The sequence below is a fragment of the Entelurus aequoreus genome, linkage group LG17 (assembly GCF_033978785.1).
Source record: "Entelurus aequoreus isolate RoL-2023_Sb linkage group LG17, RoL_Eaeq_v1.1, whole genome shotgun sequence".
Taxonomy (NCBI): Eukaryota; Metazoa; Chordata; class Actinopteri; order Syngnathiformes; family Syngnathidae; genus Entelurus; species Entelurus aequoreus.
Genome location: NC_084747.1, coordinates 4,105,345 through 4,120,344, shown reverse-complemented (window position 1 = coordinate 4,120,344; position 15,000 = coordinate 4,105,345). Strand labels below are relative to the sequence as shown.

At 33.3% G+C, this 15,000-nt stretch overlaps 1 protein-coding gene across 2 annotated transcripts in view; it reads right to left on the bottom strand.

Annotated features, from left to right (window-relative positions):
• Positions 1-16: 16 nt before the first annotated feature.
• Positions 17-15,000, bottom strand: part of znrf3 (zinc and ring finger 3) — a 162,875-nt gene continuing 147,891 nt past the window's right edge. For both annotated transcript variants that reach the window (XM_062024430.1, XM_062024431.1), the window contains exons 6-8: positions 10,645-10,812; positions 8,448-8,550; positions 17-4,301 (exon numbers count right to left, since the gene is read on the bottom strand). In XM_062024430.1, coding sequence (XP_061880414.1) covers positions 2,734-4,301; positions 8,448-8,550; positions 10,645-10,812 — 1,839 coding nt within the window. In that variant the 3' untranslated portion in view covers positions 17-2,733. The remainder of the gene's footprint in view (positions 4,302-8,447; positions 8,551-10,644; positions 10,813-15,000) is intronic.

Here is a 15,000-nt window from a genome sequence, read left to right as displayed (position 1 = left end):
TATATACACACATATATTCGCTACGCATCTTAAAATAAAGCCAGCTGTAGGACTGTTTATGTGAAAAATTTTCCCTTCCAGGAGAAAATTAGGCTTTGCTACACTTCTTAAAATAAAGCCAAATGTCGGCCAGTTTAAGTTGGAATTTAGCTTTCCGGGGGGGAGTTAGTCTTCGCTACACATCTTAAAACAAAGCTACCTGTCCGACAGTTTAAGTCGGAATTTCAATTTCCAGGGGAAAATCAGGCTTCACTACGCATCTAAAAAAAAAAATCAAACTGTCAGACAGTTCATGTCAAAAGTTTTACCTTCCAAGGTGAAGTAAGGCTTTGCTACCCTTCTTAAAGTAAATGCAACTGTGGGACAGTTCAAATCGGAATAACATTTTCAAGGGTGGAATCAGGCTTCGCTACATTCCTTAAAATAAAATCCGCTACAGTTCTGTGGAAGGAATGAGGTTGTTGAAGTCAGTATTTAACCTGCAAGGGGGAAATCAGGCTTGGTGCGCATCTTAGAATTAAGCCAACTGTAAACTGTTCAAGTCAGAATTGAACCTTCACAGGGGCAGCGGGCTTCGCTACACATCTTAAAGCAAATTGTCAGACAGTTCAAGTTGGACCTTCTAAAAGTCCAACTGGAGCACTGGCAAAAAGTCAAAGAAATGGTTAAAATTTGACTTAATTTCACGGAAAGGTGTGACGCCTCGGGTCGGACATGAACCTTTTTGAGGGCAAGCAGCTGTGAAGCGAGCGCCACCTGTATCGTACCGATGTTTGAAACTCGTCCGCCCTCAGCTAAAAAAAACTAACATCCTAACGTCTGACTTCTTACGTTTGCCGTGCAGTTGGTGAACAACTTGTGATCATGCTAACGTTGTAAAGTACAAACCCCGTTTCCATATGAGTTGGGAAATTGTGTTAGATGTAAATATAAACGGAATACAATGATTTGCAAATCATGTTCAACCCATATTTAATTAAATATGTTACCAAGACAACATATTTGATGTTCAAACTGATAAACATTTTTTTTGTGTGCAAATAATCATTAACTTTATAATTTGATGGCAGCAACACGTGACAAAGTTGGCAATAAATACTGATCAAGTTGAGGAATGCTCATCAAACACTTATTTGGAACATCCCACAGGTGTGCAGGCTAATTGGGAACAGGTGGGTGCCATGATTGGGTATACAAGTAGATTCCATGAAATGCTCAGTCATTCACAAACAAGGATGGGGCGAGGGTCACCACTTTGTCAACAAATGCCTGAGCAAATTGTTGAACGGTTTAAGAACAACCTTTCTCAAGCAGCTATTGCAAGGAATTTAGGGATTTCACCATCTACGCTCCGTAATATCATCAAAGGGTTCAGAGAATCTGAAGAAATCACAGCTAAGGCCGTGACCTTCCATCCCTCAGGCTGTACTGCATCAACAAGCCACATCGGTGTGTAAAGGATATCGCCACATGGGCTCAGAAACACACTGTCAGTAACTACAGTTGGTCGCTACATCTGTAAGTGCAAGTTAAAACTCTCCTATGCAAGGCGAAAAACCGTTTATCAACAACACCCAGAAACGCCATCGGCTTGGCTGGGCCTGAGCTCATCTAAGATGGACTGATACAAAGTGGAAAAGTGTTCTGTGGTCTGACGAGTCCACATTTCAAATTGTTTTTGGAAACTGTGGACGTCGTGTCCTCCGGACCAAAGAGGAAAAGAACCACCCGGATTGTTCTAGGCGCAAAGTGTAAAAGGCAGCATGTGTGATGGTATGGGGGTGTATTAGTGCCCAAGACATGGGTAACTTACACATCTGTGAAGGCGCCATTAATGCTGAAAGGTACATACAGGTTTTGGAGCAACATAATGGACGCCCCTGCTTATTTCAGCAAGACAATGCCAAGCCACGTGTTACATCAACGTGGCTTCATAGTAAAAGAGTGCGGGTACTAGACTGGCCTGCCTGTAGTCCAGACATTGAAAATGTGTGGCACCTAAAATAGCAGAAGGGAGACCCCCGGACTGTTGAACAACTTAAGCTGTACATCAAGCAAGAATGGGAAAGAATTCCACCTGAGAAGCTTCAAAAATGTGTCTCCTCAGTTCCCAAACCTTTACTGAGTGTTGTTAAAAGGAAAGGCCATGTAACACAGTGGTGAACATGCCCTTTCCCAACTACTTTGGCACGTGTTGCAGCCATGAAATTCAAAGTTCATTATTATTTGCGGAAAAAAAATAAAGTTTTTGAGTTTGAACATCAAATATGTTGTCTTTGTAGTGCATTCAACTGAATATGGCTTGAAAAGGATTTGCAAATCATTGTATTCCGTTTATATTTACATCTAACACAATTTCCCAACTCATATGGTACCACCGCGACAAGCAGAGAAGTCTGAGGTCGGGTGGGAAATGAAAAAACCGGGAACAATGCGTAGGTAGGAACCGAACGGAACATTAGCGCTTGGTGGCGAGGACGCGTTTGTGGGTCTTGAGTAACATGAGCAGCAGAAAGGTTCCCTGCCATGGCGGTACCATCTAGGCCAGGCGTTATAGGCAGTGAGTGATCCTGCGCGTGACGGCGCCAATTACGAAAAGTGGGGCCTGCTGGTTTCTAATTGAAAGAGCGGCGTGTGCGGCCGCAGGAATGAGGGCGAGCGGCGACACATTCCTGTGGTGACAACATTCAAGAGAGCAAAGGCAACTGAAGGTTTGAATGACTGCTGCGCTTTTTAAACGCCAACCCCGCCCTCAGTACTGGAGAGTTGCGGGCGAAACAACGCTCGGGTCTCCTCCGCCTGCCTGCTCGACTGCGACGAGGTGAAGAAGTCCTCGCCGGGCTCCGCGTGCGCTTCCGTCTCCGGCGGCGTGACGCCGGCGCGCAGCAAGCTGCTGCGATGCGTCTCCTCGCCCATTTCGCAGTCGGTGTCCTCGGGAATTATGGGTATCCTCTGGTTGAGTTCGCAGCAGACCTGAGCCGAGCCCGCCTCCGAGTCGGCGTACTGTACGGTGACGGCGTAGTCCTCCGCGTAGCGCCCCGCGGCGGCCCGGTGCACCTTCATCTCTTTGTAAAAACAGCGGGGCAGTCCGTCGTAGCTTATGGGCTCTGAGGGGGCGCACGAGTGCTCGGAGGGAAAGTAGTTCTTGGAGGCGGCGCTATGAAAGTCAATCCCCCTGTGACAGCGTCCCGCTTGGTCCGCGTTGTGAGGAAGCGCTTCGGGGCAGCAGCCGCACGCCGCCGGCTCCGCCGCGTCCTCGTGGGCCGCCTTCGCCCGGCGGTCTGTCCCGCCGGCCTCCGAAGCGGCGCCTGAGGTAGCACAAGTGCTGCTGTTCTCCCTGGGTTCCAGTGACGATCGACTGCTGCAGTTGGAGAGGTGGTCCCCCGCAGGGAGCTGGAGGCAGTCGTGTCCTGAGGGTCCGGACGACTCCGCCGAAGGGGCCACCTCCCCCGTGGAGCCCCTGTAAGGGCTCTTGCTCCGGTAGACGTACGGGTCGTAGTCGCTGCTCAGCGAGCTGCGGAAGGTGGAGCAGCTGCCGTAAACTCCCTGATTGCTGACCTCAGTGCAGTCCAACATGGAGTCGCTGGAGGAGCAGTGGCACTGGCCTGAGCTGCTGCTGCTGCTGTCGCTGCCCGGGCAGTCGCCGAGATAGCCGCTGCACACCGAGCGGTGGCCGTGGTAGCAGCTCAGGCCAGACACGCTCCCGCCCTCCCCTATCCTGGAGGAGGAGGCCGGCGCCACGTGCACCACGGTGGGGTACAACAGTCCCTGCTGGAAGGCCCTGCCGTGGTGGCCCTTGTGAGCCCCGCCCGGGCCCGCCGGCGCCGCGCCGCCCTCGGGCTGCTGGGGGAAAGTCAAGCCCTGAAAGTAGTAGTGCTGGTACATTGTCTCGTACTGCGAGAAGCACGCCGCCCGCGAGAAGTTGCGGCCGGCAAACTTGGGCCGTTTGATGGCGGCGTGGTGCGGCGGGGCTTGGTAGGCGGGGGGCCCCCGGTGCTCCAGTCCGCAGTGGTGGGGGCCGAGGGAGTGGTCCATGTGGAGCGCGGGGTGGTAGCTCCGCAGGAAGGAAGACGCCGACTGGGGCGGGTACAGGCCCTGAGGATCCGGGTGCTGGTCCACCGTGAGTACCGTGACGGCGTTGCCGTGGGGGTCCATGCTGGTCCTCGTCGGGTAGGCGGTCACCTGGCCGGCGCGGTGGACTCTACCGGGATAGTGGACTGGCAGGACCACCCTTTGCTGGCGCCCGTGGACTGGGTTACCCGTGTCCATGCAGAAGGGGCCGGAATTTCCCTTCTTTTGCTCTGTAGAAAAGAACAGAAGCAAATTGACACGCTTTATTTTTGTGCATTTTCTCACTTTCAAAACTTTTCTGTATTCCTCTTAAAATCAGAACCTTTCTCCAATTGTTTTATTTTTATTCTTCTTGTAATATTTCTTTTCTGGAATATTTTTTTTTTCAATAGAGAAAAAAGCTCATTTATCATTGTATTATTTATTTTTTTATACTTTGTTTCCCTTAATAAATACCACTTGATCCCTAAAGTGCACAGTTTTCTGTAAATAAAAGGAGAATTTGGAAAACTGTAGTACTATCACGACTATTTTTAAAAAAAAATTCCAGAATATTAAAAACATTTTCTTAACAAAAACTTTTCTTCCTTTATGCAAAAGTTTTATTTTGTTTTTGAAATACTTATTTTCTGGCCCCCGCCCCCAAAAATGCTAATTTGTTATTATTCATTTTATTGTGTGTTTCTTGTACTAATACAAAATTACTAAAACTTTTTTCTTCATGGAAATAAAATAACATGTTTGAGAAAACCTTGCAACTGCATAACTTTTTTGAAAAATATTGTACTATATTCTATACTCAAATTACTTTTTTCCTTCAAATTCATTTTTCCTCAGAAAATAAATACTGTTTTTCTTGTAATTGTGCCATAATGGTGTTGCGAAAATATGACTTTTCAAAAATAGAAAAAAAAAACATGCATTTTGTGGTATTTTTATAACATATTATTGAAAAATATTATTTAGGATTGTGATATAAATGTATTAAAAACAAAAGCAACTAAAACGGATCTGCGATAAAATCATAGTATTAAACGTATTAAAAATATGCATTTGGTAGCAAATTTTTCCTTAAAAAAAAACAACTTGAAGAAATATGTTTTCATCATAAGATTACTATGGCTACAGTGTTTTTCCTAAATATAAAATATAACTTTAATCTGGTGAAATTTTTATTTTTTTTCCTTGAAGAAAATACAGTTTTTCTCCAATAAAATCACACGTTTTTGTTCTCCCTAAACAGGACTTTTTTCCTTAATAAAAATATTAAAAAATTCTGGTGAAATTTAAAAATATATATATATAAAAAATGTATTGAAAATTTGATTTATTGGGGGGTAAAAAAAATAGTGCACACTGTGAAGTCGTACTTTGTACACTTGGTAGCAGATTTTTCCTGAAAAAAAACTTCTTCCTTTCTGCAAAAGTTGTATTTTGTTTTTGAAATATTTTTTTTCTCTCCCCCCCCAAATGCAAATTTGTTATTATTCATTTTATTGTGTGTTTCTTGTACTAATAGAAAATTACTACAACTTTTTTCTTCATGGAAATAAAATAACATGTTTGAGAAAACCTTGTAACTGCATAACTTTTTTGAAAAATATTGTACTATATTCTATACTCAAATTACTTTTTTCCTTCAAATTCATTTTTCCTCAGAAAATAAATACTGTTTTTCTTGTAATTGTGCCATAATGGTGTTGAGAAAATATGACTTTTCAAAAATAACTAAAAAAAACATGCATTTTGTGGTATTTTTATTACATATTATTGAAAAATACTATTTAGGATTGTGATATAAATGTATTAAAAACAAAAGCAACTAAAACGGATCTGCGATAAAATCATAGTATTAAACGTATTAAAAATATGCACTTGGTAGCAGATTTTTCCTTAAAAAAAAAAAACGAAAAAAAACAAAAAACTTGAAGAAATATGTTTTCATCATAAGATTACTATGGCTACAGTGTTTTTCCTAAATATAAAATATAACTTTAATCTGGTGAAATTTTCATTTTTTTTCCTTGAAGAAAATACAGATTTTCTCCAATAAAATCACCCGTTTTTGTTCTCCCTAAACAGGACTTTTTTCCTTAATAAAAATATAAAAAAATTCTGGTGAAATTTAAAAAAATATATATAAAAAATGTATTGAAAATTTGATTTATGGGGGGGTAAAAAAAATAGTGCACACTGTGAAGTCGTACTTTGTACACTTGGTAGCAGATTTTTCCTTAAAAAAAACTTTTCTTCCTTTCTGCAAAAGTTGTATTTTGTTTTTGAAATATTAATTTTCTCTCCCCCCCTAATGCAAATTTGTTATTATTCATTTTATTGTGTGTTTCTTGTACTAATAGAAAATTACTACATCTTTTTTCTTCATGGAAATAAAATAACATGTTTGAGAAAACCTTGTAACTGCATAACTTTTTTGAAAAATATTGTACTATATTTTCTCTAATTACTTTTTTCCTTCAAATTCATTTTTCCTCAGAAAATAAATACTGTTTTTCTTGTAATTGTGCCATAATGGTGTTGAGAAAATATGACTTTTCAAAAATGGAAAAAAAAAACATGCATTTTGTGGTATTTTTATAACATATTATTGAAAAATATTATTTAGGATTGTGATATAAATGTATTAAAAACAAAAGCAACTAAAACGGATCTGCGATAAAATCATAGTATTAAAGGTATTAAAAATATGCATTTGGTAGCAGATTTTTCCTTAAAAAAAAACAACAAAAAAAACAACTTGAAGAAATATGTTTTCATCATAAGATTACTATGGCTACAGTGTTTTTCCTAAATATAAAATATAACTTTAATCTGGTGAATTTTTTTTTTTTTTTTCCTTGAAGAAAATACAGATTTTCTCCAATAAAATCACCCATTTTTGTTCTCCCTAAACAGGACTTTTTTCCTTAATAAAAATATAAAAAAATTATTGTGAAATTTAAAAAATATATTTTAAAAATGTATGGAAAATATGATTTATGGGGGGTAAAAAAAATAGTGCACACTGTAAAGTCGTACTTTGTACACTTGGTAGCAGATTTTTCCTTAAAAAAAACTTTTCTTCCTTTCTGCAAAAGTTGTATTTTGTTTTTGAAATATTAATTTTCTCCCCCCCCCAAATGCAAATTTGTTATTATTCATTTTATTGTGTGTTCCTTGTACTAATAGGAAATTACTACAACTTTTTTCTTCATGGAAATAAAATAACATGTTTGAGAAAACCTTGTAACTGCATAACTTTTTTGAAAAATATTGTACTATATTTTCTCTAATTACTTTTTTCCTTCAAATTCATTTTTCCTCAGAAAATAAATACTGTTTTTCTTGTAATTGTGCCATAATGGTGTTGAGAAAATATGACTTTTGAAAAATAGAAAAAAAAACATGAATTTTGTGGTATTTTTATAACATATTATTGAAAAATATTATTTAGGATTGTGATATAAATGTATTAAAAACAAAAGCAACTAAAACGGATCTGCGATAAAATCATAGTATTAAACGTATTAAAAATATGCACTTGGTAGCAGATTTTTCCTTAAAAAAACAACAACTTGAAGAAATATGTTTTCATCATAAGATTACTATGGCTACAGTGTTTTTCCTAAATATAAAATATAACTTTAATCTGGTGAAATTTTTATTTTTTTTCCTTGAAGAAAATACAGATTTTCTCCAATAAAATCACCCGTTTTTGTTCTCCCTAAACAGGACTTTTTTCCTTAATAAAAATATTTAAAAATTCTCTTGAAATTTAAAAAATGTATGGAAAGTATGACTTATGGGGGGGTAAAAAAAATAGTGCACACTGTGAAGTCGTACTTTGTACACTTGGTAGCAGATTTTTCCTTAAAAAAAACTTTTCTTCCTTTCTGCAAAAGTTGTATTTTTTTTTGAAATATTTATTTTCTCTCTCCCCCCCCAAATGCAAATTTGTTATTATTCATTTTATTGTGTGTTCCTTGTACTAATAGGAAATTACTACAACTTTTTTCTTCATGGAAATAAAATAACATGCTTGAGAAAACCTTGTAACTGCATAACTTTTTTGAAAAATATTTTACTATATTTTCTCTAATTACTTTTTTCCTTGAAATTCATTTTTCCTCAGAAAATATATACTGTTTTTCTCGTAATTGCGCCATAATGGTGTTGAGAAAATATGACTTTTCAAAAATAGAAAAAAAAAACATGCATTTTGTGGTATTTTTATAACATATTATTGAAAAATATTATTTAGGATTGTGATATAAATGTATTAAAAACAAAAGCAACTAAAACGGCTCTGCTATAACATCATAGTATTAAAGGTATTAAAATCTGGTCATGTTGCACAGTAAAGTAGGTGAGGGCCTCACCGATGATGTTGTGCCTGCAGTGGGGGCAGGTGTGGTGCTGCAGCAGCCAAGGGTCCACACATTTCTTATGGAACCTGTGAGCACAGGGGATGACCCGCAGCTCCTGCAAGCAGGACAACAAAGATGTTAACACTTTTTCCCGCATTTAACTTATTGTCCACAAGGCGGCAGCAAATGCGTTTACTTGGCTTTGCTACATGCACACTTCCTGTGTGCAACACTTAATTGTGTCTTTTGACCTCCTGACTAAGAAGAGTCCTTTTAAGGGGGGTAAAGTGAGCCGCTTTGAGGCACGCTGGGAAAACAGGAAGCGTGATGACATCCCAGGCCTGTCTGGGATGTCATTGTGGGCAGTTATCTGTCCAGGTGTGCGCTGAAAGGGACCCCCCAAACAACAGGAGTGAAGATGGCGGCCCTGCAAAGTCTCGGCGCACATCAGGGGAACTTCCCTCCTTTTGTTGCTGCTTCACAAAGTTTCATGCTGGCGTTTGTTTGCTGCCATTAAACACACACTTGTCTCCTACTTCCAGGCCACACACACACACACACACACACACACACACGAATGCAGCTTTTTTCTTTGTATATTAGAAGAAGAAGAATAAAAAAACTTGGGGGATTGTTTCATTTGTTTAAATTTGAAAAAAAAATGCTCATTTTACCATTAAAAAGTCAATCTGGTATTTTCTTTTTAAATTTTTGTCAAAAATAAATTAATACATTTTTGTCAAAAAAAACTTTAATCTGGTGGAATCAAGACTTTATTCTAACATATATACATATATATATATATATATATATATATATATATATATATATATATATATATATATATATATATATATATATATATATATATATATATATATATATATACATAAATATATATATATATATATACATATACATAAATATATATACACACATTTATATATATATACATACATATATATACACATGTATATACATACATATATACACATATACATACATATATATAAATACATATATATATATACATATATATATATACATACATATATAAACATATATATATACATACAAACATACATATATATACATACAAACATACATATATACATACATATATATATATATATATCTATATATACATATATATATACACATATATACGTATATATATACATATATACGTATATATTTATATATATAATTATGTATATATATACACATATATATGTATGTATATATATACACACATATATATGTATATATATACATACATCATACATATATGTATATATATACGTATATATATATATACATAAATATATATACATACATATGCGTATATATACATATATGTATATATACACATATATATGTATATATACACATATATATATATGTATATATACATACATCATACATATATATATATATACATATATATAAACACATACATCATACATACATATGTATGTATATATATAAATATATATATGTATATACATACATATGTATGTATATATATATATATATACATACATATACGTAAATGTGTATATATATACACATATATATATATGTATATATATATACATACATATATGTAAATGTGTATATATATGTATGTATACATGTGTATATATATATGTGTGTGTATATATATGTATATATACGGTATATGTATAAAGATATATTTATATATAACATATACATTTGTTTTTACATTAAACCAACTTGTTTTCTGTAATATGACTTTCTTAAAGAAATACTTCTTGTTTCACCTTTTTTAAATTTTTTATTTATTTCTGAAAATACGATGTATTTTCACCCTGCATGAAGTATTTCATTTTCACGGGATAAAAGCATTGTGGCAGTACTTTTTTTTTCTTGAAAAAACATAATTCAAAAGTAGAAATACGCATCCTTTTTTTTAGAGATTATTCTTAAAAGCAATGTGTGTTTTGTCAAAGAAAAATGAGGATGTTTTGGGGGAAAAGTCATTTTGTAGTCTTTGTGGTACTTTTTAAAAAAAAATTTTTAATCAACATATTTTTTCCAAGGCGATTTGGTATGTTTTGGAGAGATAAAAAGTCATATTTTTGGTAAAATAAAAATAATGGATACATGAATTTCCCCTCCCCCTAACGAAAAATATTTTTTGACAAAAATGTCCTAGATTTTGTGTGAAAGTAAATATTTGCGTTACCTCGCCATCAATGTACTTTTCCAGACAGATGGCGCAGTCGGACGTGGAGCTGCTGCTCAGCGAGTCGGTCGGCCCACAGCTGCTCTCGCGTTGGCCTTTCCCTTTGGCCTTGAACTTGTGCGTGTCCATCTTCTCCAGCGCCTGCACCGCCATCCTGTTCATGGAGCTCTGGAGGAGGACACAGGACCACCTGATTAAAGACTCTCCAGTCAACAATATCATGAGGTCAGTCAGGATTCTTTAGGCTAGGAATTGACAACAACAAAGTGGCTTTTACCAACCAGGAAGTTGTACTACTTCCCAAAAGTAAACACACTTTTCCAAGCAAATGTGGTATTTACGTTTTATTCTGGTGTGTCTCAGGGGAAAAACATTTATTTCATGTATTTTTAACCTGGACAAAAAAAGGAAAATGGTGCACGACGCAGTGCACACTGTGAAGTTGTACTTTGTACACTTGGTGGCAGTTTAAAAAAAAAAATCATTATAAGATTACCATGACTACAGGTGATTTTTTTTTTTTTCTTGAAGTAAATACAGATTTTGTCCTATAGTATCACCTGTTTTTTTCTCCCTAAACAGGACATTTTTCCTTAATAAAAATATATAAAAAATTCTGGTGAAATTTTAAAAAAGATATAAAATTTCAACTAAAAATTTAAAAAAAGATATAAAAAGATATTTAAAAAAAATTTGAAAAATAAAATTTATGGGGGGTAAAAATAGTGCACACTACCAAGTGCACACTGTGAAGTTGTACTTTGTACACTTGGTAGCAGTTAAAAAAAAAAAAAAAAATCATTATAAGATTACCATGACTACAGGTGATTTTTTTTTTTCTTCAAGAAGATACAGATTTTCTCCTATAGTATCACCTGTTTTTTCTCCCTAAACAGGACTTTTTTCCTTAATAAAAATATATAAAAAATTCTGGTGAAATTTTTAAAAAGATATAAAATTTCAATTAAAAATTTAAAAAAAAGATATAAAAAGATATTTTTAAAAAATATGAAATTTTTTTTTTATGGGGGGTAAAAATAGTGCACACTACCAAGTGTATACTGTGAAGTCGTACTTTGTACACTTGGTAGCAGTTTTTTCTCCAAAAAAAAATAACTTGAAGAAATATGTTTTCATCATAAGATTACTATTACTACAGTGTTTTTCCTAAATATAAAATACAACTGGTGATTTTTTTTTTCTTGAAAAAATTACAGATTTTCTCCTATAGTATCACCTGTTTTTTTCTCCCTAAACAGGAAATTTTTCCTTAATAAAAATATATTAAAAATTCTGGTGACATTTTTAAAAAGATATAACATTTCTTTTTTTTTTAAAAAGATATAAAAAGATATTAAAAAAATTATGAAAAATACAATTTATGGGGGGTAAAAATAGTGCACACTACCAAGTGTATACTGTGAAGTCGTACTTTGTACACTTGGTAGCAGTTTTTTCTCAAAAAAAAATAACTTGAAGAAATATGTTTTCATCATAAGATTACTATTACTATTTAGTGTTTTTCCTAAATATAAAATACAACTGGTGATTTTTTTTTTCTTGAAAAAATTACAGATTTTCTCCTGTAGTATCACCTGTTTTTTTCTCCCTAAACAGGACTTTTTTCCTTAATAAAATAGATATTTAAAAACATTCTGGTAAAATAAAATAAAAATTTATAAACATTTTTTATGAAAAATACAATTTATGGGGGTTGAAAATAGTGCACACTACCAAGTGTATACTGTGAAGTTGTACTTTGTACACTTGGTAGCAGTTAAAAAAAAAAAAAAATCATTATAAGATTACCATGACTACAGGTGATTTTTTTTCCTTCTTCAAGACAATACAGATTTTTTCCTATAGTATCACCTGTTTTTTCTCCCTAAACAGGACTTTTTTCCTTAATAAAAATATATAAAAAATTCTGGTGAAATTTTAAAAAAGATATAAAATTTCAATTAAAAATTAAAAAAATATATAAAAAGATATTTTAAAAAAATATGAAAAATAAAATTTATGGGGGGTAAAAATAGTGCACACTACCAAGTGTATACTGTGAAGTCGTACTTTGTACACTTGGTAGCAGTTTTTTCTAAAAAAAAAAATAACTTGAAGAAATATGTTTTCATCATAAGATTACTATTACTACAGTGTTTTTCCTAAATATAAAATACAACTGGTGATTTTTTTTTTCTTGAAAAAATTACAGATTTTCTCCTATAGTATCACCTGTTTTTTTCTCCCTAAACAGGACTTTTTTCCTTAATAAAATATATATTTAAAAACATTCTGGTAAAATAAAAAAAAAATGTATAAACATTTTTTATGAAAATTACAATTTATGGGGGGTAAAAATAGTGCACACTACCAAGTGCACACTGTGAAGTTGTACTTTGTACACTTGGTAGCAGTTAAAAAAAAAAAAAATCATTATAAGATTACCATGACTACAGGTGATTTTTTTTTTTTTTTCTTGAAGTAAATACAGATTTTCTCCTATAGTATCACCTGTATTTTCTCCCTAAACAGGACTTTTTTCCTTAATAAAAATATATAAAAAATTCTGGTGAAATTTTAAAAAAGATATAAAATTTAAATGAATAAATTTAAAAAAGATATAAAAAGGTATTTAAAAAAATTATGAAAAATACAATTTATGGGGGGTAAAAGTAGTGCACATACCAAGTGTATACTGTGAAGTCGTACTTTGTACACTTGGTAGCAGTTTTTTCTAAAAAAAAAAAATAACTTGAAGAAATATGTTTTCATCATAAGATTACTATTACTATTTAGTGTTTTTCCTAAATATAAAATACAACTGGTGATTTTTTTTTTCTTGAAAAAATTACAGATTTTCTCCTATAGTATCACCTGTTTTTTTCTCCCTAAACAGGACTTTTTTCCTTAATAAAATATATATTTAAAAACATTCTGGTAAAATAAAAAAAAAATGTATAAACATTTTTTATGAAAATTACAATTTATGGGGGGTAAAAATAGTGCACACTACCAAGTGCACACTGTGAAGTTGTACTTTGTACACTTGGTAGCAGTTAAAAAAAAAAAAAATCATTATAAGATTACCATGACTACAGGTGATTTTTTTTTTTTTTTCTTGAAGTAAATACAGATTTTCTCCTATAGTATCACCTGTATTTTCTCCCTAAACAGGACTTTTTTCCTTAATAAAAATATATAAAAAATTCTGGTGAAATTTTAAAAAAGATATAAAATTTAAATGAATAAATTTAAAAAAGATATAAAAAGGTATTTAAAAAAATTATGAAAAATACAATTTATGGGGGGTAAAAGTAGTGCACATACCAAGTGTATACTGTGAAGTCGTACTTTGTACACTTGGTAGCAGTTTTTTCTAAAAAAAAAAATAACTTGAAGAAATATGTTTTCATCATAAGATTACTATTACTATTTAGTGTTTTTCCTAAATATAAAATACAACTGGTGATTTTTTTTTTCTTGAAAAAATTACAGATTTTCTCCTATAGTATCACCTGTTTTTTTCTCCCTAAACAGGACTTTTTTCCTTAATAAAATATATATTTAAAAACATTCTGGTAAAATAAAAAAAAAATGTATAAACATTTTTTATGAAAAATACAATTTATGGGGGGTAAAAATAGTGCACATACCAAGTGTATACTGTGAAGTCGTACTTTGTACACTTGGTAGCAGCTTTTTCTAAAAAAAAAAAAATAACTTGAAGAAACATGTTTTCATCATAAGATTACTATTACTGTTTAGTGTTTTTCCTAAATATAAAATACAACTGGTGATTTTTATTTTTTTCTTGAAGAAATTACAGATTTTTTCCTATAGTATCACTCGCTTTTTTCTCCCTAAACAGGACTTTTTTCCTTAATAAAATATATATTTAAAAACATTCTGGTAAAATAAAATAAAAATATATAAAAAAATTTTTATTTTTTTCCTTAATAAAAATATATAAAAAATTCTGGTGAAATTTTTAAAAAGATATAAAATTTAAATAAATAAATAAAAAAAAGATATAAAAAGGTATTTAAAAAAATTATGAAAAATACAATTTATGGGGGGTAAAAGTAGTGCACATACCAAGTGTATACTGTGAAGTCGTACTACACTTGGTAGCAGTTTTTTCTAAAAAAAAAATAACTTGAAGAAATATGTTTTCATCATAAGATTACTATTACTACAGTGTTTTTCCTAACTATAAAATACAACTGGTGATTTTTTTTTTCTTGAAAAAATTACAGATTTTCTCCTATAGTATCACCTGTTTTTTTCTCCCTAAACAGGACTTTTTTCCTTAATAAAATATATATTTAAAAACATTCTGGTAAAATAAAATAAAAA